The sequence below is a fragment of the Desmodus rotundus genome, chromosome 6 (genome assembly GCF_022682495.2).
Source record: "Desmodus rotundus isolate HL8 chromosome 6, HLdesRot8A.1, whole genome shotgun sequence".
Lineage (NCBI taxonomy): Eukaryota > Metazoa > Chordata > Mammalia > Chiroptera > Phyllostomidae > Desmodus > Desmodus rotundus.
The window spans coordinates 135,897,906-135,923,020 of record NC_071392.1 but is presented as its reverse complement, the minus strand read 5'-3'; the positions used below and the strand labels follow the sequence as shown (position 1 = coordinate 135,923,020).

Sequence of the window (25,115 nt, the reverse complement as noted above, 5' to 3'; positions counted from 1 at the left end):
CCAAAAAAAAAAAAACCAACCAAACAAAAAAACCCAAGCCTGCTGACCAAGCCAGTTTTGCTGGTCTTTTTTGGCTGTAGCCAACTCAGGCAGCCTAGCCCAGCTCTTCTACGTCCCAACCAGTACTCAGGCAGCCTCCGACCCTGGTCTCCAGCATCCAGGTCCCACAGGTTCAGGCACTCACCCTCCTCCAGTCTCTGGGTGTGCATTTGCAGGGCCTTCCTTGATTCGCATTCTCCCCGATGCCTGTGGTCTCACATCTCTCTGAGTTGCACACTCCCTGGTTGGTGCCTGTGGTCTCGGGTGTCCACTCTCCCCCCAGTGCTTAGGATTTCAGCTTGATACTTCTCACAGCCCTGCAGGAGTGCTGGGCAGCTGGGTGGAGAGAAGACTGGAGCTGTTGCTGCAGGAGAATTCCTCAAACTGCCCCCGAGTCTTTTTCTTTTTGAGAAAATCCTCCTGCTCAATCCTGCCCCTCCATAGAAAGAAGGGCCTGTCCCCTCACACAGCCCACCTCTCCAGCTAGACCGGGGACTGTCCGGGTCAGGGCCCCACAGGACCCAACTCTCAACTCTCCCTAGCCAGCGCTCACTGTCTCCATGTGTTTACCACACTTCATCCTTATTCCCCTCCCTGCGACCTGAAGCAACCAGTTCTCTCTCAGTGCTGCTCAAGCCTTGTTTGGCAGGGGAGGGAGCTGTTAACCAGTCCTGTGGCAGGCCTGGAGGGCATGGGCCTGGGGCTGCAGTCGCCCTGTTCCCCGAGCTGGTCCCAGGGACATTTTTGTCCTGAAGCAGTCCCCTTACTGTTTATTCAGTGTCCTCTATACTTTTTGGTCTCCTATCTTCATAAACGCTGAGGTGATGTTGGCTGTTCGCTTTGTTCCTCAGTAGATTGGCTAGGTGTTTCACCCATTTGCAGGGGGAAGTGGACTCCGCTCCCACCTATCTCGCCGCCATCTTTTCTCTTGGACTGCAACTCTTATCCAACCTTTTTTCAAACCCCTTACCTACCTTTTCTTCCTTTTAGAAAAATGTCAGCTTAAAATGAGATGTTAAGGCAGTTTTTTGAGGGTATGTACCTGCCATCCTCTCAGACAGCCAGCCATCTGAATAAAGCACCCATAAAAATTCAATCCTTGTATGCACTTATTGGTTCTGGTAGTGACAGGCAGCATGAACATCAACTTCCCAAGTTTCAGTTTCAGAAGGAGTAGATATATAGGAAGGGTGAAATAAAATCATCCCACAATTCCCATCCCAGGGGGAATAGAGGAGTAGGAAAACAAATCAGGGCTAAAGAGTTCATCTTTTGGGAGAAAAGGAGTGAAAAAATAATAGTCTTTTTGAGAAGCAGATGTAATAATCATTTTATTTTAATTTAATAACATAAAAATATTTTTATGGGGAGTAATACTCTCTGCTAGATTGACAAAAATGGCTATAGTTCTTTAATCCTACCTATATCCATGCTGTTTGCAAAGATCACCTTGCAATTTGTCCCATGAAGAAATGGAATCTATTTCCCCACTAATGGAATGTGACAGAATGTCTGTGGGAATGTCTGAGCCTTGAGCCCCAAGGACCTAGAGTACATGAAGCCTGATAGCTAGTAATTAACAACCTCTAACCCTCTCCCCTCTGCAGAGATCAGTGGATGGGGGTAGGACTGAAAGTTCCAAACCTCTAATCACATAATTTGTTCTCCTGGCATGGAATACTCATCCATAGAGACCTCACCAACATAAACACAGGTGTCATTGAAAGAGGCTCGTTATGAATAACAAAAGACACTTATTTTACCAGAACTGTTCAGGGAGAGAGACAGAAGACAAAAGATGCTCCTATAAATCTTATCATTTAGGAAATTACAGGAAATTTAGGAGATCTGGCTAGAAGTCTGGAAAGAAGACCAAATATGCATTTCTTATTATATCACAGCACCACAAGTTGCAACCTAGTAACTCACTTTCCTTACTTCAGGATTGCTGGGCTCCTGCAGAAACCAACCTTGAACACAAATTAAAGTGTAGTCATTTATTTGGAATGTGGGCCAGGAAGCACTGGTATGAGAGTGGTGAAAAGTTTTCTTTTTTAAATTTAATTGTTTTTCAAGTATATTTTTCTCCATTTTATCCCTCCCACTCTCCCCCACCCCAGCCATCCCTGCTTCCCAACCTTGATCCTACCCTGCTTTGGTTTTATCCATGCATCCTTTATAGATGTTCCTGAAAGCCCTTCTCCCCTGCCCCGCATTATCCCCTCTACCTACCCTCTGGTTACTGTCAGTTTGTTCTTAATTTCAATGACTCTGGTTAAATTTTGCTTGTTTGTTTGTTTTGTTGATTAGGTTCCACTTATTGGTGACATCATATGGTATTTGAGAGGGAGATTTGCCTACAAGAAATTTCTTGTGGAGCATTCCCAGGACCCACATTTATGAGGCATGAGGGACATAGTCTGGGCAGAGGGTGTAGCTGAACTGAATAAGGATCCATCTGCCAGGTGTGCAGCAAAGCCAAACACTGAAAACCAAGATTTGCAGTGGTAAAATTAAAGCAGCTTTATTTGCAAGGCATCAAGCAAGGAGAAAGTACGGCTATTGCTTAAAAATCTGAACTCCCCAATGGTTTACAATTTAAGATTTTTTAAGGCAAAAAAACATGAGTGAGATGTTTAGTCGTGGTGATGCAGGTGTTCTAGGGGTCCATCACCCACCATGGGTACTTGGCTTGCACAGGAAAGAATTCAAAGATGAAGCATAGAGTTTAAAATGAAAGTGAGTTTGTAAGTGAACCAGTGACACATCTAGCAAGCTACCTACCCACAGGCAGAGCATTCCCCCCTTTAGCAAAATTTGCTCCCTTTACTAGGAATCATTTAATTAATGAATTTTGCCCAATTCGTTTATTAGGTCAAGTCGTTTTTTGCTGGAGCTTATGGGGATTTCTATGTACATTATCATGTCATCTGAAAACAATGACAGTTTTGCCTCCTCCTTTCTAATTTGGTTGCCTTTTATTTCTTTCTTGTTGGATCACTGTGGCTAGAAATTCTAATACTATGTTGAATAGAAATGGTGAAAGCAGACATCCTTATCTTGTTCCTGATCTTAGGGGGAAAGCTTTTAGTTTTTGCCATTTGAATATGATGTTGGCTTGTAGGTTTCTTGTATATGGCCTTTATTATATGCTCCCTCTACTCCCATTTTGCTGAGCCTTTTTTTAAAAATCATAAATGGGTGCTGTACCTTATCAAGTGCATCTAGTGATACAATCTCATAATTTTTGTCTTTTATTTTATTTATGTGATGTATTATGTGTATCGATTCATGAGTATTATAACATTCTTGCATACCTGCAATGAATCCCACCTGATCATGGTGTATGGTCTTTTTAATGTATTACTGGATCTGGTTTGCCAATATTTTGTTAGCATCTATGTTCATCAGCCTGTAGTTTTCTTTCTTTGTTTTGTCTCTTCCTGGTTTTTGGAATTAGGATAACACTGACTGCATAAGAAGAGTTTGGGAGTCCTCCCTATTCTTGGATACTTTGGAATAGTTTGAGCAGGATAGGAATTATCTCTTCCCTAAATGTTGGGTAAAATTCACCTGTGAAGCCATCCAGTCCAGCCTCTTGTGTGCCATGAGTTTTTTGATTATCGCTTCAATTTCACTAGCTGTTAGCAGTCTATCCAGGCTTTCTTCTTCTTGATACAGTTTTGGAAGATTATATGTTTCTAGAAATGTATCCATTTTACCCAGGTTTTCAAATTTCTTGGCATATAGTTGTTCATAGTAAGTTCTTTTTTTTAAAGTCTTTTTTTATTGTTGTTCAAGTACAGTTGTCTCCATTCCCTCCCCAGCACTACCCCCCACCCCAGCCAACCCTCACCCTGAAACTTATCCCCCTTTCTTACAATCTTTTGTATTTCTTTGGGATTGTTTGGAATTTCTCCCCTTTCATTTATGATTCTATTTATTTAGGTCCTCTCTCATTTTTTCTTAATGAGTCTGGTTAAAGACTTGTCGATATTGCTTAACTTTTCAAAGAAACAGCTCCTGGATTTATTGATCCTTTGAGTTGTCCTTTTAGTCTCTATGTCGTTTAATTTTGTTCTGATCTTCATTATTTTTTTCCTTCTACTTGCTCTGGGCTGTGTTTGTTGTTGTTCCTGTATTCCTTGTAGATGTAGGTTAGGTAATTTATTTGAAAAAGCTGTTTCTATCTTTTTTAGGTAGGCCTATATCGCTATGAACTTCCCTCTGAGGATTGTCTTCACTGTGTCCCATAAGTTTGGGGCTGTTGTGTGTTCATTTTTATTTGTCTCCAGAAACTTTTTGATTTCTTCATTGATCACATTATTAACCCATTCATTGTTTAATACCATGCAGTCTCCATGAATTTTAATGTTTTTGAGTGTTTTCTTTGAGGCTGGTTTCTACTTTCAAGCCATTGTGATCTGAGAAACCACGTGATATAATTTCAGTTTTCTTGAATTTGTTGAGGCTTGTTTGGTGTCCTACAATGTGGTCTGTCTTTGAAAATGTCCTAGGTGCATTTGAAAAGAATGTATATTTTGTTTCTTTAGGTTGAAAGGTTAATTCCTTCTAGTGTATTTTCATTTCAGATATTGTATTCTTCATTTCTTCCTGGAATATCTTAGAATATTCCTAAATATCCTGGAATATTCATAGTTTCTATCTCCTTTTTCATGCTGCTGTAGTTCCAACTCAGTTCTTTGTAGTTGTCACTGAGTTTCTTGAGCATCCTTATAACAATTTTTTAAATTATATGTCTGATAGATCACTTGCCTCAATTTCATTTAGCTCTTTTTCTGAGGATTCCTCCATTCCTTTTGATTGGGGATTCTTTGTCTCTTCATTTTAGGTGACTGTTTTTGTTTGTTTCTGCATCTCAGGATGCTCTGCTTTGCCTGCTTATCTTCATGGGGTGGCCTTCTGTGGTAGAAGTTCTGTGGGACTCAGTGGAGTAGTCTCTTTGATCTCCTGATCTGGATGCTCTAAGATTGTCCTTTATTCAGTTTATGTGGGCTCTCTTGTGGTAATTGGGCTTTGCTTGTTGGTGGGTTCTCCCCTCCAGCTGAATGACTAGCAGTCACAACTTCCTCTTTGTCCTGTATATGCCCATTTTGAAATATCTTCTGTACTCTTTGGCTTCCAAACTTCATATCAGCTAAGATTCTGTTGACTATTCACTTTATTTTTCAGGAGATCGGCTAAGTATCTAAATTGGGTGTAAGACCAAGTAGACTTGGGTCCCCCCTACTTGGCCACCATCTTATAGAGGCAAAGTATACTTTTATATTCTTTCCTGAAAGTTGCTTTATAGGATGACCTCCTTTAAACATTCTTTCTTAGTTTTTATTGGCTGCTTTATGACACAACCTGGCAGTTACCACTCTTAAAGGGCTAATTTTGTAATTTTAACTAAAAGCTAAATTCTAGTATATCTAGTCTTTTATGATTTTCTATTGGTTTCATGGAAAATGTTGGGCATTATGTATTCACCATAAAGGCTTCAGCTGATCCTTAGAGCTCTGCAGCCAGATGGCCCTAAAAATATGTCCCCCTCTGGGACAGCAGGCTGGGTCTTTGCACCTCCAGAATCTGTTTTCCTGAGATTTAGCAGTACAAAAAGACATCTGGGAATAGATGCTCCATTCTGAAATCTCTTTCTGAAATTGTTCATCCCCTGAGTATAAACAGTTTTCCATTATCAGTAGTAATCAAGATTGTCCAATAACAACACACAGAACCTTAAGATGAAGAAAAGCAAAGAATAAATACTCATTCGAGAGAGACAGAATATTCCTTAAATGCTTATTACACATTTAATAATTCTTCTCTGGGCTGAGAAAGAAGGTGAAAAATACATTGTGATTAGTTACTGTTTTAAGTTATACCAAGATGATGTGCACTGCCTTCTCCAAATGATGTTTCACATATTGCAAGAAATGGAAATTTCAGTGTAAAATTTGTTCAAGCTAGCTTCTGAATGTCACTGATAAGAACAGAGGACTTACCTGGGTCACCCACCTCATATAAAGTGATAGATGTACAGTATTCACCCATGCAGCTATGGCCCTCAGGAAGGCTCTGAGAAGAGTATACCCATGTCTTTGGAGCTTGTCACGGAGCTTTATGTCTGAGCCCCGTGTCTGCCATGGATGAAGAATAAGTCTACAAAGACATGATCTGCTTGGGGAGGAAAGGTGGCCAATCTCTCAAAGGAGAAGGGCCAAGAGCCTTTTCCTCCATGGGCTTTTATTAAGTTCATTCAGATAGGAATACAGACAAAGCTCATCAATCATTGTCAGGCAGTAAGGGTTAAACAATACATAACTTACAGAGAACTTTGAGGGCTTATTCTGAGTTATAGTCAATTAGTTAAAGGACTATAAAACCTTGGGTGCCAGACTCATCTCAGGTCTGGACCCTTATCTTTTAAGCTGAGGGTATAAATTAAGTAGGTTTCACAGGATTGTATGCATTTTTTCTTAGGCCTGATTCCCCAGGGAATCCGCCCCTCCCAGCACAGGACTGCACTGCCCTCTGTTATTGCTTCAGGCTTAAGTCAGGCAAGGGAAGTAAGGCAGCCAAGAGATTAGGAGACTTCTTGCAGACAGAATGAGGACTCAGGCTATTTCAAAGCTGAGGGGCGAAGGTCCATCACTCCCTTTCTCTGTAGCCCCCAAGTCCTTCCTTGTGGGCATCTTCCGTGACCACACCTGTTTTAGGTTGCTCCTCCCTTGAGGAATCTTACCCATCATTGGCTAACTGGTCAAACCCAGGGCCAAGCAGGGTGAAGTGGGCAGAGGTGGCACAGCTGCCAGGGATATAAGCTTTGTCTCCTTAATGGCTTATGGTTCCAACTCTGACTCAGCCTTAACCATGGGGGGTTACAGCTTCTGAAACCAGGCAGGGCAGTTTCCAACAGGAGCTGACCCCAGTTATGCTGTCTTCTGGGTTTAGTTCCTCCCCCAGATGCACCTGGGTTCAGGCCACATGGAGCATGGGATCCTGAGTTAAGGATGCTCATCAATTCTGGGACTGAGTCTGATGAAAAACACTGTATACCCAGAGGCATCCCACTTGGAGCATAGGGAGTCAGGTGTCACAGGTAAAAGGGCACCTCTTTTTAACAGAGAACAGTAATCTCTGGGGGAATATATACTAGAAGGTAGAAGAGTATGCCACCCCAAAATATGCCACTTTGGTATAAAAATATTTTGAACTAAAGAAAATTGAAAAGAAAGTACAAGAAAAGTTATTTCTCTTCCTTCTATTTGTCTAAAATCAGAGCATAAATTTTTCAAGGAGTACCCCCACCTCTCTCTATAAGGAAGAACAGAAATTAATCAATCACCAGAGGCAACTCTAGACTCTGATCAGCCCAGAGACACAATCTGGCTTATGTCACTCAGCATAATGCTCTCCACATCCATTCATGCTGTCGGGAAGGATAGGAGCTCCTTTCTTTCTGCTATGTAGAATTCCATTGTGTAAATGTACCATAGATTTTTTATCCATTCATTTACTGATGGATACTTAGGTTGCTTCCAGCACTTGGCTATTGTAAATTGTGCTGCTATGAACATTGGGTGCGTAGGTTCTTTTGAATTGGCGTCTCAGGATTCTTAGGGTATAATCCCAGCAGTGGAATTGCCAGGTTAAAAGGCAGTCCCATTTTACATTTTCTGAGGAAATTCCATACTGTTTTCCACAGTGGTTGCACCAGTCTGCATTCCCACCAACAGTGGACTACAGTTACCTTTTCTCCACAACCTCTCCAGGACCTGTTGTTTTTTTAATTTGTTTATGATGGCCATTCTGACTCGTGTGAACTGGCCTCTCATTGTGGTTTTAATTTGCATCTCTCTGATGGCTAGTAATGCTGAGCACCCTTTCATATGTCTCTGGGCCCTCTGTATGTCCTCCTTTGAGAAGTGTCTGTTTAGGTTCTTTGCCCATTTTTTAATTGGGTTGTTTGTCTTCCTGGAATGGAGTCATGTGTGTTCTTTATATATTTTGGATATCAAATCCTTGTCTAACATATCATTTGCAAATATATTTTCCCACATAGTTGGTTCCCTTTTTATTTTGCTAATGTTTTCTTTAGTTGTGCAGAAGCTTTTTATTTTGATGAAGTCCCATTTGTTTATTCTTTCCTTTATGTCCCTTGGTCTAAGAGACATATTGGTGAAAATATTGATGCATGGAATATCCATGATTTTCCTGTCTATGTTCTCCTCTAAGACTGTTATGGTGTTATGACTTATATTTAAGTCTTTTACCCATCTTGAGTTTATTTTTGTGTCTGGTGTATTTTGGTGGTCAAGTTTCTTCCTTCCTTCCTTCCTTCCTTCCTTCCTTCTTCTTCTTTTCCTTCCTTCCTTCCTTCCTTCCTTCCTTCCTTCCTTCCTTCCTTCCTTCCTTCCTTTCTTTCTTTTTCTTTTTCTTTCTTTCTTCTTCCTTCCTTCCTTCCTTCCTTCCTTCCTTCCTTCCTTCCTTCCTCCCTCCCTCCCTCCCTCCCTCTCTCTCTCTCTCTCTCTCTCTCTCTCTCTCTTTCTCTCTTTCTTTCTTTCTTTCTTTCTTTCTTTCTTTCTTTCTTTCTTTCTTTCTTCTTTCTTTCTTCTTTCTTTCTTTCTTTCTCTTTTTCACATGTAGCTTTCCAGATCCTCTAACACCACTTGTTGAAGAGGTTAGTTTTTCTACATTTTATGCTTCTGCTCCCTTTGTTGAATATTAATTGACCATAGAGACTTGGGTTTATATCTGGGCTCTCTATTCTGTTCCTTTGATCTGTGTGTCTATTCTTATGCTTAGTTTCTAAGATGCTTATATAAACATGCTATTTATCTACAAGCCACATATTATTCAGAATCATTAGTCTAGAAACAATGTCAAAAGAATAGTGGGATGTGTTACAATCCCTCACTATTACAGTGCCCTACTGTTACATTGGGAGAGGGAGTTTGACATCTGTTAGTGTGGGCTTTTGGGGGGGGTGCTAAATTATTCCAACAGGGAACCCCCACTTATCTTCCAAGATGTGAAGCAAGACGTTGTCATAATTCTTCCCAGATTAGTATAAATGCATTTGAGGTGCTTACAAGGATTTTGGGAGGATGAGCAGAGTTTTTGGAACAGGCATTCTCATATAACTGTTGGCAGAGCATAAACCAAGGAAGAAACAGAAATGACACCATCTTTTTTTTGCTAGGCCATAAGAAGCTTTGAAGACTTGACAGCAAGATACAGTTATGGTAAAGCTGACTGTTGTGTTCAGGAGAGACCAAAGTGAAGACCTCATGAGCACAAGGAGCTAGGGTATTACATGAGTCCACATGGATACATTGAAGAGCAGGCTGGGAGGTGGCCCTGGGTACACAGTTTGGAGAAAAAGGACTTCATTCACTCTTTCATTCATGTGTTCTTGCATTCTTTCAATATATTTTTGAATAATTACTTTGTGCAAGGCCCTGGGGATGCAGTCTTAAATAAAACAAATTCTTGATATGTGCTACTTCCATGCTAGAGATCTCTGAAAGGAATTACAAAGAATGACCCAATGAGACCTGGAGACTGGCTGGGCACAAAGGATGAGCAAGATGAGAGAGCCAAGTCTTAATCCTTGTGCATATGTGTGTTTGAACACTGCCAGTAATTCCTTCAACATCAGAAACTGCACTAGGTGTCTGATGATGATGATGATGATGATGATGATGACGATAGCTGACACTTCTTGAACACCATTCTAAGTTCTTTGCCTGAATTATCTCATTTAATTATCAGAACAGCCACATACATGTGCTGCACATGTATGCACATACAAATACATGCTATTTTATACCCATTTTCAAGATAAAACCAAGGCACATCAAATATAAATAAATTGCCTATAGTCACCTAATATAATAGAGCCAGCCATAAGCCCACACAGTCTGGTTTCACTGTCCTGAGGGGCTCAAAGTCAGGTGTCAGAGGCAAACAAAAAGCCAGAAATGGAAGACAGCCTTGCATACTCTTATGGAAATATGCCTAATGGAGTGGCATCTTTAGCAACCTGGGCAGAGAGAAAACCAATATATCAGAAGAAATTTTGGGGGGGGAGATGACCCTGGAGCCGTGTCCAAGAACATCAGTAGATGTTAACAAAGTGAAGAAAGGGGGACCATATTCACCAGAAGGGAAGCCTCAAGACTGAGCTAAGGCAGGGATGTAGGAGACCTGGTCAGAAGGCCACATTCTCAAAGGAAGGTAGGCAAAGGGAACCCCTGACTGAGAACTCAGACTTTCTTCTGTGGCCCAGGCATTCCAGTTTGGCCTCAGATCCATGGAAGAAAACCCAGGCAAATCAAAGTCTCAAAGGAAACTGTAGAATAAATTTGTGCTGTTTGAAACCACTGTTGGTGGTAACTTGTTACAGCAGTCAGAAGAAAGTAATGCAGCTACCAAGACAGCTGAGAAGAGGGTTAACTAGCAGTGGAGGCTACAGGAGTGCCAGGAAGGGACCCACAGAACAACCAGCTTTAAATTCCACCAAGTTCATGGAGCACTGAATCTGGAACCAGTAGCAACTTTCCAGTCCCTCTGCCCCTTCGACTTCCCCTAGTACCAGCATTAGAAAGGTCCTTAAACCCATGATTTTGAGATGTGGGAGGTAGAGTAACTAGAGTAGATGAGAGGAAAAAAAAGCAGTAATCACCCCTTCCCACATGCAGGCCTCTAGGAGGTTCAAAGCTCTGGCAATATGGAGAGGTTGCTGACCACATGGAACATCTTAACTATTAGGCTGAGACTGTCTTTATTGTCTGAGAGTGCCATAAAAGGTTGCAGGGGACAAACAGCATGGCTGAGTCCATCTAAAGGGACTGTAGAAAGAGAAAATAAATCAACAGCATGACTACATTTGTAAATGGAGCCTGTTCTCCATACAAGACACATCCTCTGTTTTTGGGGGATATCAGCTTCTCCAAGGGGACGCATGCACCTCCCGAAGTTAAGAATTATTAACACAGCAGAAGAGACCAAGGTTTGTGCCTGAGGGAGGCTTATATCTTGGTTAGCCAGAGAAGTGGGGAAGGGTGACAAGAAAATTCAGAAGGAAGTTCCAAAGGGCAGGGAGGATGTGGTGGCGTTTACCCACTCACCTGTTCATGGCCCACTGCCCTAAGATCCAGTGTCCCCTGTGTCTGTATCACTTCCTGTCACTCCAGACCTTCCACAATGCTAATTGAGTTGAGTTTAGTGAACCGAGGCCCCTGGCCTGGCTTCCACCCAAATAATGCTGGAGCAGCATAAGAAGCAGGGGGTGTTGCTGAGAGAGCAACCCCTAAGAGGGAAGAGATGGATGTTTGCATGAGTGTAGTCTGTGAGACATGAACAGGATGAGAGGAAGTGGGAGTAAGCTTTCCAACCATTGGAAAATCTCCCATTCATCAGGTTCAGCTACAGATGAAGAGGGAGGGGGAGGAGAGCTGTGTGTATCCAACACAGGCTAGCTTAAATCTGGCCAGAATGGTCAGCATCAGTGGGAACCAACTGTCCCCTGTCAGGACGTGGAGGGTGCTCTTTCTATTCCTTTACAGCTGAGGGACAATGGCCAAACCCTGGCAGGCCCCACAGCTTCTACTAGCCATTCTGGTGGCCCTGGTGGCCCTCAGCTACCAAATAAGGAAGAAAACCTTTATGAGTGTCCAAGAAGTACCTGCATCAGAAACCTATGTGATAGCCACCATGCAGTTCGTGACCGACAAATTCAACAGGGAAAGTGATGACAAGTACAGCTTCCGGATTGTGCGAGTCCTGAAGGTCAAAAAGCTGGTAAGTGAGTTCCTCTCCCCTCTCTTCATCATGCATCTATGTTAGGGGACTGCTGGCACTTTGGGGCAAGCCCCCTCACATGTCATTCAGCCTCATTTAGTGTGAAGCGGGCATGTGAAGAGAAACATAAATTCACTGGAGGAGCTAAAGTTAAGTCACCTAAATGGTGCCATATACCAGGGATCAGTATATTGTGGCCCAAGTGCCAAATCTTCCCACTGTTGCTTCTTTAAGTTATTTCATAGGCTCCAAGTCACACCATGTGTGTCATGTTATATGAGGCTGCTTTTGTACTGCAATTGCAGAGTTGAGTATTTGCAACTAAGGCCATGGCCCACAAAGCTTAAATGTTTACTCTCCAGCTCCTTATAGACAATATTTACAGACCTTGTAGCAGAATAATTGGCATAATTTGGGTTCTCTAATGAATGGCTTTGCCCACAGAGTGGTTTCTAGTGATTTCTCCTCTAGTAGCAAAAGAAGGCCTAAGAATCAGATAATTAAAGGAGATCTCCATCATTCTGTCCAGGATGGGGTCCTTGACTTTTCCTACCCACAGAAGTTATGGAGAAGAAGAAGAAATCCTTTTATCTCCTTACCACTTGCTTCCCACAGATTACAGACCACATGGAGTATCATGTGAACTTAGAGATGCGGCGGACCACTTGTCAAAGGCTGGAGACCAAAAACTGCACCTTTCAAGAAGGGGAGCTTTACAAGGTACTGGGTGAAAGCACATTAACTCGGAAAGAACTCATTTTTAATGGGTTTTTTTCTGTGGTTTTAGAATGATGTGGGGTAGAATTATTGGGGATATGTTTAAGTTTACTTAAAAAAGAATGCAGGATAACAAACACCTGCTTTCTCAAGACAGAACAGTGAAGGTGGTAGTGACACAGATCCTGTCTGGCAGACACCAATCCTTTGTTGCTGGAAAAATAATGGGGAGGTTGAAAGGGTTTAGAGGGGAGGGGGTTAAGTGGCTGAGCTGCATTGAAATACTCTGGGGTTCAGGGAAGTAGTTAATTATTAACAATATTTTAGCAACCAGTGGGACCTTGCTGGTGTGCCCAGATGAATATCTGACTATCAGCCTGATGTTAACACACAGTCACTGGGCTACTGGCCTCTGTTCCTTTAATCCAAGAGTACTAAAACAAAAAGGGAGAGGAAATCAGAAAAATGAGTTCAGAGATAGTTTAACTGGTGGTAGGAGTGGGTCTGGGTGGGGGAGGTCAAACCTGTATGTGTGTGATTTGCTGAGGAGCCACCTCCCCCACTGTGGCTTAGTTCCCTACACATTCATTCCCACCAGTGTTGTCATGTCCAAGGGAGGCTGTCTGGATCATCATGCATAGAGGCCTGCAGTGTGCACAGTCGGATGGGCCTGTGTGCATAGGGGCCTTGAAGGTCTCGAAGCCTACAGGCTCTGAACGTCACTTCATTTTACCCAAACAAGTTAAAATAAGGATGATCATATGCCCCACACTGCCTGGAATACTCCTGATTTACACTTAGCTTTTTAGTGACATCATTAATGTCATCCCCGTTTACTACAACATGTCCTGGTTCATAATTTTTATGATAAGCCTAACTATAGTGGCCTAGATGTTCTCAGCATAGAAACATATTCTCATGAGCTCCTCCACACTTTCTTCATAAATAATTCTTCTCTGGAGAAGACCATGAAATCTATGGGAAAATGATTAAAGATAGCAGTAAAGTAACATTAGAGGATCTTACTGATGTGACATATTTAGTGGGTGGAATTAGTATTCTGATTTTTAATTTAGGAGACAGGAAATACAGGGGAGTGGGTAAAAGTGGGTTCACAGTTGTGAGTATGTGAAATACAGTTTATTCTTGTATTTATTAATTGTTGTATTATTTATTTGTATTACAATGGTAAACCTACTTATATCCACTCCTGTAGTTAAGTTTCCCACCACCACTCCCATTTCCCACCCTGGACTTTTCAGTAAAGAGCAAGAGAACAAAATGACACTAAAAATGATAATATGTAAAATTTATTTATTGATTTTTCATAATGGGGAAAGAGGGGAGTAAAAGAGAAAAGGAAACACTTGAAAGAGGATAGGGACAAGGGAAGGAAAGGATGTGATGAATGAGTGTATGGATGGACAAATGAGAATGGGATGAAAGAAGGAAAGATGGGTGGATTGGGTGAAAAGAAGGTAAAATAAAGGAAAGCTACAAGGATGGAATAAGGATGGAGAAGGACGAGAGGATGATGGATGAATGGATAGATGAATAAGTGGATGAAGCCTCAGTGAATTCGTGAGGGGTAAACACTTTATTTCTAGTCTCTAAATTTAAATACAAATAGAAGGACATTTTCTGGGATGATCTCAGGCACAGTACTGTTAAGTAATTAAAATCAAAATAAAGATCAAACCATATCTGAATAGGAAGTGAGGTGGTGTCATTTTCCCAATCCACAAGTATTATTCCTCTCCTTTCCCCTCTAAAATCTTCACTTTGCATGTTATCTTTTTAAAATATTGTTTTGTTTTTGTTTTTTAGCAAATTGAGTGCTTTTTTTCAGTGTTTGTTGTTCCCTGGTTTGAAAAGTACAAAATTCTAAACAAAAATTGCACCAATGGCTAGGTGTGCTGGAGGAAACACCTGCGGTCACTACATGTGAAAGTATCCTGCAATAGCAGTGATTCTCAGTATGGAAAATAAATGTTTTTTCACCTATTCTCGTAATGTGTTTAATTCCACTTTCCCCCCAAACTCTTCAGTTCATAATAATATAATTTGAAGATCCTCTTGGCCAGGGTGGTTTTGGGGTCAAAATTAGGTGACATGAATAATACCTGGCTTTATAGCCTATATAATCTGCATGATAACAGAACTTCAACCCCATCCTCATATCAGTTAGGATTCTCTAGATTTTAAAACAAAACAGAGAAAGGGGGAAGAAGTAGAGGGAGTAGAAAAGAAACTCTAAGTTACTTAACTGAACAGACAATAGATATTGGCATAACATAGAGAAATAATACAAGTAAATAAAAAAGATAAGGGGGCCTTGTTGCTGATAAGGATTTTGTTGCTCTTGGGAGATGTGCCTTATTTATAGGCAAGTGCACTTTGTAATACTAAATTCTAGAATTAAACTTACAGACCCAGCATTAGCAACACTGGGCCACAGCAGGTCTTTTCACAAAGAGATCACTCTCCCAAAGTTGCCAAGGGACATGTATGCCCCCAGTGGGAAGGAGTATGACCTGGGCTACAATGTCCACATTTTCCTCCAAGTTAGACCAATTAGATTAATTCCTCCAAGAAAGAAATTATTGGAGAAATCAAGAATGCTATGTTAAGTGTCTCCTCTTCCATGGATGGCAAATTAGCAATGGAGAATAAGCATCATCCACCCAACAGCGTGATTTAGGATTTTAAACAAAGTCACCAGGCTCATCTCTCCACTCTAATTCCTCCTTTTGCAAAGTTTACTCTGTGTCCTTTCACTGTAATGAATCATAATCATCAGTAGGACTCTATGCTGAGTCCTTCTAGTGAATTGCTGATCCTGGGGGTTTGGACACACTCAAAAGACATGTGTCAGTCACAGAGTTGTATGTACATGGGGAAGAAACAGAGCTCCCCCAAGCTCAGGCCAGAGGTCGGGATGTACCTCAATAACGAAAAGCCTGAGATATGGGCTGAAGTAGAAAAATGTACGAGATTCCCCCAAAGACTTAACAACCCTCTTGCTCAAATTGAACCAGCCCCCTAAAGACCACTCAGTATGTATATGAGTCAGTGTGAGAGTGTGAGTGAATGTGAATATGTGTGTTTTTATGTGAGTGTGAGAGTGTGAATGTGTGTGTTACAAGATCCAGCTGAGGGCAATGACGTACTTCCACAAGTCTATAATAGAAAGTGCACAGCACACCCATCTAAGGTTTCATCAAGGATCTTTGCACGAACCTATTTAGGCCTCCAGACAGGAGTTGTTCCAAAGTTGATAATAGTTCATCCAGGGCACAGTGTACATCAAAAAATTGCAAATGAAACTCTGTGGAAGGAGAAAGTCAAATTCAGCTTTCAGGAGGATATTTTTTGAAGGCAAACCAAAAGTTTCTGACCCCCTGAGGCCCTCACTGGGGAGTTTAGAACCATCACTGAACCTGCACACTAACAATGTGGGTGGGGAGAATCTGCTCACAGTCATCTGGTGGCAGCAGAGGGGGTGTAGGCCCAGAACAGGAATGTCACCTTGGGCTCCCCCTGCCCAGCTACATGGGACCTGGAGCAGGCATGTCTTGAGAGCCCTCCTCCAGCCCCAGTCCTCCTACACTTGCACCCAGGCACAGGGAGAGCCATATATTTGCCCTAAGGTGGTACCACCAAGAGAAACCAGGAAAAGAATGGTCAGATTCTGGAAGACAAGGAAACAATGGGACAGGCCTCAGGGACTTCGAGAGTGCAAGTCAAGATCAGAACAAGGCCCCCAAGAAAAGAAAATGCTGCTTCCACTGAAGGCCAGTAGTGGGCAAGGAGACCTGGAAGCCTGGGACTAGCTTGTGCCAGCCTAGAGGTGGGAGAACTGCCCAATTAGAGAGCCTTCCTCCTACCCTAGCACCTTGGATGGCATCAGCAGTCCACACAGATGGAGAAGCTGTCAATGTCCAATTTGTGTTAACTTAAATGTTTTAGTTTTCTCCCCTTGATCAGGAATCCCTTCTCAGATGACTGCTATCACACACCTTTTTCAAATTCTTTCCGCTTTGAATGGGGCATGAACGACTTTTTGTGCTGTTCTTCTTGCACTTGGTCCTGCTAATCTTCACGGTGACCAGATACTCCACTCCTGTTGTCAGCTACCGAAAACCAATAGCACTGTCAGTTTTGACTCAAAGCATCCAGTTGCTGGCTCTCTCCAGGAAAAGCTAGGATGGAGAGTGAAGCCCCAGGAGGCACAGTCCTTGTGTCTGGTTCATTCACTAAAGCATGGCTCTGTCACCTGCCTCTCGCTGGAGGGTGCACAATGGTACCAGGGCCTCTGTCAGTGCCCAACATGTGCACAACCCATTCCTTTGCACTGGCTCCACTGAGGCAGCCACAGAAGGATCTCACCTATCCCTTGTGCATCCTCAGGAAGGGAAGCAACACATTGAGCTTGGCTGCCTGGTAGTGCCAGAGCACCCCCAGATCTGCACACATGATCCTCACAATGCATAGAGCCAGCAGTCTTTTCCCTCTGCTCCTCCAGTCCCTTCAACCATGTCCTTCTTTCCTAATCTCCTTCCCAACCAACCCAATGGGAAGCAGTCAGAAACACAGCTCAAAATATAAGCTTAGATAATGAACTGATTTGGAGCATGTGTTCTCCATACACTAATGCTGTGACCTTGAGCAAGTGCCTAGCAACCTTTGTTTCCTCACTTGCAGAGTAAATAATCCTATTCTAGAAGTTATTACATGGGTTAAGAGAAGCATCTATTTCACTGAAAGCACAAAATATATTTCAAAGTAAATAAGTAATCATGAATTATTAAATGTTTTAGCAAGTGTCAGAAACATTACTCTGAAGCAGCAAGGGAACTGGGAGAGTGTCAGAACAGAAGACAAAAGAACTGTGCTCAAGTTTTGGCTTTACCCCTGCCAACTCTATCACCCTGGGCAAGTCTTTCCACCTACCTGGGTCTCAGGTTCCTCATCTAGAAAATGAAGAGAATAGTGCCAGTTTCCTCCTATGATGTATATAAATAGTGAATATGTAAACCATGGAGAATGCACACCAGAGCTACTTCCTGTTGTTGTGATTTGGCTTCCTGTACTCATGTTCAAGTGCAAGATCTGAGGATGCAAGGGCAAAAGGCAGGAAAACCCTTGGTGGCAGGAAACTCCTACACCCAAAAGTAAAACTAACAAATGGTTTGTGTTGGAAATTGGACTGGATTCCCAATAACTGTGTGGACTAGAGATTTCTGCCTGGTGATGAGAAAAGCTCCTAGAAGTACTCTTTGTCCAAATGCAGTGGCCAAACAACATACAAAGGCTTGTACTCTCTGGAGTGGTGATAGAGGGAGAGATTACTCACACTGCCTCCGGGAGGACAATGCCCCTAGAAAACCTCAAGGTGTGCAGTATGGCTGGGGGAGGACACCTGAGGGGAGTGCCACCATCCTGGTCCCTGCATCCAACAATAACAACAACAACAAAAAAATCAGGAAGCAAGGCTCCTGAGTTCTTTATCAAGGGACAGTTCTATCCAGGCTTTGGCATCTTATAGGGCTTAAGCCAAGCACTGTTACACTGACCTTCAGCACATTCTGTATGTATAAAGAAATTAAAACACTTGCCATAAATTTAACTAACATTCTAGTGATTGTAGTGTTTTCTTATTCATTATTAGACTTGACTGTTAAATAACAATAGAAATATTCACAATAATTCAAATATGTTCCTAAGTGCTGCTTCACTCTTATCCTGACCACTTTACAGGTGAGGAAACTGAGGCCTGCAAAATATGAATGGCACTTAACCAAAATCCCACAATTAGAAGAATCTGGACATCAAACCCAGAAAATGCCCACCTCCTATATCCCTCTGTAGGGTATTAGTAAAAACACAGTCATGCAGTCACAGGTGTGGGGATGCCCAAGAATCCTTGCCCCAGATCACCCAGCTATGGAGGGGTATATTCATTTTGTCAGTTCATCCACTTGAATGACATCAAAATTTTACTTGCAAACAACTCTTCCAGAGGTAACTGTTAATGACAATGGATTGGGTCCACAAAACAGGCCTCCTTGGGTTGTCAGTTTATACTTGGGAAGACTAGAACAATGCAGTTTCTGCAAGAATTTTGGTCAAGGGCTGCCACCTTGTGGCCAATTCACCTCAATGTTCTCAGCCTTGACGAGCTGTCATTTTGTGGCAAGTGTGAATTACTGAGAAAGAACTCACTGATGCCAACCCATTGTAACATGAGGCCTATTTATTTATGTCTCATTAATACTGCCCACTCTTCTATAACCCCTGCCCTGGCAGTTCTCTCCTGTTGCCAATTGCCCTTCTCTAGTCTAGCAGTTTTCAACCAGTGTGACACAAGAGGAACCCTAGTGTGCTGCAAGAATTAAAAAAAATTTTTTTATTATAGTTGTTCGAGTACAGTTGTCTCCATTTTCACCCCACCATGGCACCCCTGCCTCATCCGTCCCTGCTTCCCACCCTCGAACCTACCCTCTTTGGCTTTGTCCATGTGTCCTTTATACATGTTCTTGATGGACCTTCCCCTGTTTTCCCCCATTAACCCTCTCTCCCCTCCCCTCTGGTTACTGTTAGTTTGTTCTTTATTTCAATGTTTCTGGTTATAGTTTGCTTGCTTGTTTCTTTTGTTGATTAGTGCAATACCTAACATTTAGTCAGGGGCACTGACCTCTTTTCCCTTTTCCCTTGTTCTAGTCTTCCCAAGTATAAACTGACGACCCAAGGAGGCCTGACATGTGGTCTCAATCCAGATTTAAAAATGACAAAGCCAACACAATAATAGCCTATAGCTAATGTAAATTCTTTCAGAAGGTTTACATCTTTCTTTCCCTTCTCCTCATTTGATATGTAAAAATGCTTGCAAACTCCAAAACAAGGGACACATCTGTCTTTCCCATCAAGCCATATGCTAGTGAATTGGACTTCATACCCCAAGACGGGTTTTCATTTTGGTTAGCATTTTTTGACTTTCAACCATGGAAGTTAAAATTTGTGTTTTTAACATTCCTATCTGACCTTTAGGGGAAGTTGGAAAAACAAAAGTAGTTTTCAAACAACTTTTCCTTCCTTTATCATCCTTCAGTTGATATCAGAAACTTTTATACACAAAACAAATGAGATGATCTGATTGAAGCCTAGCCCTTACCCCCCTGGTTTTGTCCTGCAAAAACCCTCTGTATAAGTCCAGGTTTCTGCAGAATACAGCTAGAAAGTCCAGACTTAGATTTTCCAACCCTGGACATTGAAATATTATTGTTGAGGGGAACCTACAAAGAACATTATATGTTTGAGGCTGTTAAAGAAAACAAAAACTGCCCTGGCTGGTGTGGCTCAGTGGGTTGAGTACTCAATCCAGAGCTCAGTTGGCCTGTGAACCAAAGGGTTGCTGGTTTGATTTCCAGTTTGGGGCACATGCCTGGGTTGCAGGCCAGGTCCCTGATGGGGAGGTGGGTGGCATGTGAGAGGCAACCACACATTGATGTTTCTCTCCCTCTCTTTCTCCCTCCATTCCCCTTTCTAAAAATAAATAGATAAAATCTTTTAAAAAAATGTTCTGGTCAATATGGTTATGCAGGTAAATGTGGTATTCAAAACTTCCCACAATTACATCAAAATTACAACTAAATTACAGAACAACCATTATTCAGAATGCCTGAAATCTAGCTAAATAAAAGTCCTATAACTAAATATATAAAGAAGAAGTCACATCAAGACTTGTAAGAGGAGCAGAGGTGCAAAATGGACTGGCGCCACACCCATGTGTTGCAGTTAAAAACTGGGAGGGACATCTTGGTTGCAGAGATCCCCTTGAGGAACCAGGTGTCCCAGCCCCACACCAGGCTCCCCAGCCCAGGATTTCAGTGCCAGAAAGAGAAGTCCCCATAACTTCTGGCTGTGAAAACCAGAAGGGTTTTGGCTGAGGGAGATGGAGGGACTCTGGAGTTCCAGGCATTCTTCTTAAAGGGCCCACCCATAGACTTACAAGGACTCACTTGCTCAGAGCTTCAGAACTGGGGTAGCAGCTTGAAAGTCACCAGGAACATGCAGGGAGGAACTGAATTGTCTGGTTTCAGGATCAGGACTAGAAGGGCAGCTTTTTGCTAGACAAAAGTACTGGCAGAGCCCTGGCTGGTGTGGCTCAGTGGATTGACCACTGGCATGCAAACCAAAAGGTTACTGGTTCAATTCCCTGGCAAGAGCATATGCCTAGGTTGCAGGCCAGATCCCTGGTTGGGGGATGAGCGAGGCAACTACACATTGATGTTTCTCTCCCTCTCTTTCCCTCTCCCTTCACCTTTCTTAAATAAATAAATAAATAAATAAATATTTTCAAAAAGTACTGGAAGATTCCATTGTTCCTTTGCTGAGACCTTCCCCAACAGAGCCTGCAGATGGGCACCATATCTGAGTTTCCATTAACCTGGCTAATACTGGTGGTTCCCTGAGACCTTGTCCCACTCAACCTTAGGGCCCACCAAAGCTGTTCCCAGTGGCTTTTCTATATAAATGGCCTTTCTCGGTTCATGCTTCAGACTTTCCTAAAATCTCACAAATAAGCAGTGTCTGGCCACTGTGGACCCCATACATATTGCTAAGTGGCCCCCAACTCAGCACAAATAGCAGCTATCTGCAGATCACTCTGTAGCTCATGTTGGGTGGCCCCAGGTAGGGCACAAGTAGCAGCTGACCTTGCTCCTCCTGGGAGTCCCCACAGCCAAGACACTGGGTAGACAGCTTTAGAACCAACCACTTTTACAGGTGGTTACAACTCAACCACCTTTACAAATGACACAAAGGTCAGACTTGGAATGCACGAAAGCCCCACTGAAGAAAATCCTGATCTGTGGGGTTGGCCCCTGCACAGCAGCTCTTCCACTGTAGTAACAGGTGGTACTTGCAGCTGATTGACCTGGGGGTCAGTCCCTCCCAGTGATATGCCAACAGCAATCAAGGCCCAACTACAACAAGACAGTGCACACAGCCCAAACAGGGAGCACACAGAACACCCAGCTCAGGTGACTGGGGAGGCTGTTCCACTGGACCCTACAGGACACCTACTAAATTAGGCCACTCTACCAAATCTCAGAGACATTGCAGTTTGACCTAATACATAGAAACAAACACAAGGAAGAAATCAAAAATAAGGAAACAAAGAAATAAGGCCCAAATTAAAGAACAGGATAAATTTCTGGAAAAAGAAATAAATGAAATGGAAGCAATCAAGGTATCAGATACAGAGTTCAAAACAATTGTTATAAGGATGCTCAAGAAACTTAGTAAGAACTTAAACAGCATTAAAAAGGAAAGGAAACCTATTAAAAAGAATCAATTAGAAATGAAGAATACACTAAATGAAATGAATAAATTAGATGAATATAACAGTAGAGTAGATGAAGAAGAGTATTAAATTAGCAATGTGGAATATAAGAAAGCAGAATACACCCAATAAGAATAGCAAAAAGAAAAAAGAACCCCCAAAACTGAGGGTAAGGTAAGGAGCCCTTGGAACAACTTCAAGCACAACACCAACATTTGCATCATAGGGGTGCCAGAAGGAGAAGAGAGACAGCAAGAAATCAGAAACTATTTGAAAACATAATAATGGAAAACTTCCCTAACCCAGTAAAGGAAATAGGCATACAATTCCAGAAAACACAGAGTTCCATATACGATGAACCCAAAGAGGCCCACACCAAAACACATCATCATTAAAACATCAAAAGTTAAAGACTCAGAGAATCTTAGAAGCAGCAAAAGAAAAGCAGTTAATTACCTACAAGGGACCTCCCATAAGACTGTTAGCATATTTATCAATGGAAACTTTGCAGGCCAGAAGGGACTGGCACAAAATATTCAAGGGAAAAGCAAGGAACTACAACCAAGATTACTCTACCCAGAAAAGCTATTATGTGAAATTGAAGGACAGATAAAGAGCTTCCCAGAGGGGAAAAAAAAAAGCCAAATGAGTTCACCACCAACAAACCAGTATTACAAGAAAAGTTATAGGGTCTTCTTTAAGAAGAAAAAGAAAAAAATATTTAAAATATGAATAATAAAATGGCATTAAATACATATCTGTCAACAGTTACTTTAAATACAAACAGATTAAATTCTATGATCAAAAGATGTAGGGTGACTAAATGGATAACAAAACAAGACCCTTACATGTGCTATATGTGTGTCAGGGACTCACTTCAAACCAAAAGACACACACAGACTGAAAGTGAAAAGAAGGACAAAGATATTTCATAAAAATGGAAACAAAACAAAACAAAAAAGGCAGGGTAGTAATACTTATACCAAACAAAATACACTTTAAAACAATGGTTATAGCAAGAGAAAATAAGGACCCAGCAACTCTACTTTGGGTATTTACCTGAAGAAACCCAAAACACTAAATTGAAAAGCAATATACACCCATATGTTTATTGCAGCGTTATTTACAATAGTCAAGATATGGAAACAATCTAGGTGTCCATTAATAGATAAGTGCAAAAAGAAGTGGTACACACGCCATATATATACAAATATACCATATTCCAATATATATAATGAAATATGATTCAGTCATAAAAAAGAATTAAATCTTGCACTTTGCAACAATGTGAATGGACCTAGAAGGTACTATACTAAATGAAATAGGTCAGACAGAGAAAAACAAATGCCATATGATTTCACTTATGTGTGGAACCTAAAAAGAAAAGAACAAAATAAATAAACAAGCAGAACAGAAAAAGACTCATAGATACAGAGAACATTTTGATGAAGGTCAGATGGGAGAGGGATTGGGGAAATGGGTGAAAGAGGTAAAGGGATTTAAAAGTACAAATCGGTAGTTACAGAATAGTCATGCGGATGTAAATTTACTACAGCATAGGGAATGTAGTCAATAATATTGTCTTAACTATGTATGGTGTCAGAGTCTAGATTTATCAGTTGATCACTTCTTGAAATAAAGAAAAACTGACAGTAACCTGAGGGGGAAGGGGGAGATGGATAATGGAGGAAAATAGGGGAAGGTCCATCCAGGAACATGTATAAAGGACACATGGACAAAGCCAAAGAAGGTAGGATTGAGGGTGGGAGGGAGGCATGGGTGGGGCGGAAGGTAGTGGTGGGGCTGGGGAATGCAGACAACTGTACTTGAACAACAATAAAAATAATAATTAAAAAAAACCAAGAATGTCTAATCACAGGATTGTGCACCTGAAACTAAAATAATGTTGTATATCAACTGTAATTTTTTAAAAGGGAAACAGAATCATCTCCATTTTCTTTCACTCTGGTAGGACCTCACTTCAAAATGAAAACAACTCTTCCCAAGGGAGAACAGTTGAGAAACTCAGGGAACATTTTTGCTTTAGACTAAGAGTAACAGACTTTAGGGTTCACTTCAGTCCTTCGACTAGCATTTTGGAAGATGGCTAAAGAAACTTAGGGGTCTGAACCACACTAAAGCTCTCCCATTCCAAGTGAAGACACTTACCAGAAGGTGAAACTATCATTTGGCTTTCTCTGTAAGCCACAACACATCTATGCATGTCCAAAAGGGCAAGAATTAGGGCACTGCTCATATTCAGAGAAACTGAGGCACAAACCTGCATATGACTTTGAAGTAGCTTGTCTATTCGAAATAAGTACATGTCATTGCTCACATTATTGTAGTTTTCAATGAAGAATTTGAGTGTTGAATTCATGTTTTTCTTGCTCATGGACTTCTCCTGGAAGCCTCCCCACCTTTGAAAGTGACCCAATTTGGCTGCCAGGACCAGGGCAGCCAGCAGCAGCAGGGTGTTTCTCCAGCATTCAACTCCCATCTCTGCAGCTTCAAAAATGTCCTATTCACAGTGCCTTCCAGGGTAGAGAGGTGCCAGGGTCAGCTTCATTCACTGTTCCTTGTCAGCCCTCGCCAATGCAGATTTCCTGAAGATAGTTGCCTGCATTTAAACAGAGCCTGAGACCTGAACCTCTCCCTTCCAAGGCCCTGCCCACAATTTGACCAAAAGAGCAGCCAGGGAGATCTCCCTGTATGGCTGTCCAATCCTGCTCTCAGGTAATTTTCCACACCCGTTCAATTCTTTGGTAATGGGCCAGGCATAATTTCTAAACACTTGCCAAGATGGACAAGAGCTCTCCCTACCTTTACATGTAAAAGGGAAAAAATCCCCCAGAATGTACTTTTATAGTACTAAGCAATCCAACCTGCTGTGTCAAACAGAGGAGCATCATTAGTGGGAATGGGAAAAGGCTTATTGAGAACATGATATTTGAACTGGGACATAAAACCCAGGGGCATGGAACAGGATTACGTACATTCTATTTAGCTACTTTGGGTTCATACTATCTCACCCAGACATCAACTATCCTATGCTTCTTTGGAGGTTCTCTTTATTCACCTGCCACATACTTACCACAGATTTCTGCCTGCTGGATCTCACTGTGCCTGCAGGCCCTGGCACTGGCTCTAGCTATCTTGGTATGACCCCAGCAGAGCTTTGTGAGGTAAATCCAACACACCT

At 41.9% G+C, this 25,115-nt stretch overlaps 2 protein-coding genes across 2 annotated transcripts; one reads left to right on the top strand and one right to left on the bottom strand.

Moving 5' to 3' along the window:
• Window positions 1-305: 305 nt before the first annotated feature.
• Window positions 306-25,072, bottom strand: CSTL1 (cystatin like 1). Its single transcript, XM_053926049.1, has 5 exons — window positions 25,008-25,072; window positions 24,195-24,533; window positions 16,587-16,700; window positions 15,808-15,895; window positions 306-375 (listed from the first exon to the last, which is right to left on the bottom strand). The coding sequence occupies exons 2-4, from the start codon at window positions 24,411-24,413 to the stop codon at window positions 15,812-15,814; spliced, it is 417 nt and encodes a 138-aa protein (XP_053782024.1). The 5' UTR covers window positions 24,414-24,533; window positions 25,008-25,072; the 3' UTR covers window positions 306-375; window positions 15,808-15,811.
• Window positions 11,626-14,478, top strand: CST11 (cystatin 11). The gene is made up of 3 exons (XM_024559202.3): window positions 11,626-11,850; window positions 12,466-12,570; window positions 14,395-14,478. The coding sequence occupies exons 1-3, from the start codon at window positions 11,626-11,628 to the stop codon at window positions 14,476-14,478; spliced, it is 414 nt and encodes a 137-aa protein (XP_024414970.1).
• Window positions 25,073-25,115: the final 43 nt, after the last annotated feature.

Coding starts and splice junctions, on each gene's coding strand:
- CST11 (XM_024559202.3), top strand. CDS start 11,626: ATGGCCAAACCCTGGCAGGCCCCACAGCTTCTACTAGCCATTCTGGTG. Junction 11,851..12,465: donor TCCTGAAGGTCAAAAAGCTG/GTAAGTGAGTTC, acceptor TGCTTCCCACAG/ATTACAGACCACATGGAGTA. Junction 12,571..14,394: donor AAGAAGGGGAGCTTTACAAG/GTACTGGGTGAA, acceptor TTTGTTTTTTAG/CAAATTGAGTGCTTTTTTTC.
- CSTL1 (XM_053926049.1), bottom strand. CDS start 24,413: ATGGGAGTTGAATGCTGGAGAAACACCCTGCTGCTGCTGGCTGCCCTG. Junction 16,701..24,194: donor TACTTCAAAGTCATATGCAG/GTTTGTGCCTCA, acceptor GGTTTTCGGTAG/CTGACAACAGGAGTGGAGTA. Junction 15,896..16,586: donor GCGGAAAGAATTTGAAAAAG/GTGTGTGATAGC, acceptor CTCCTTCCACAG/AGTTTCATTTGCAATTTTTT.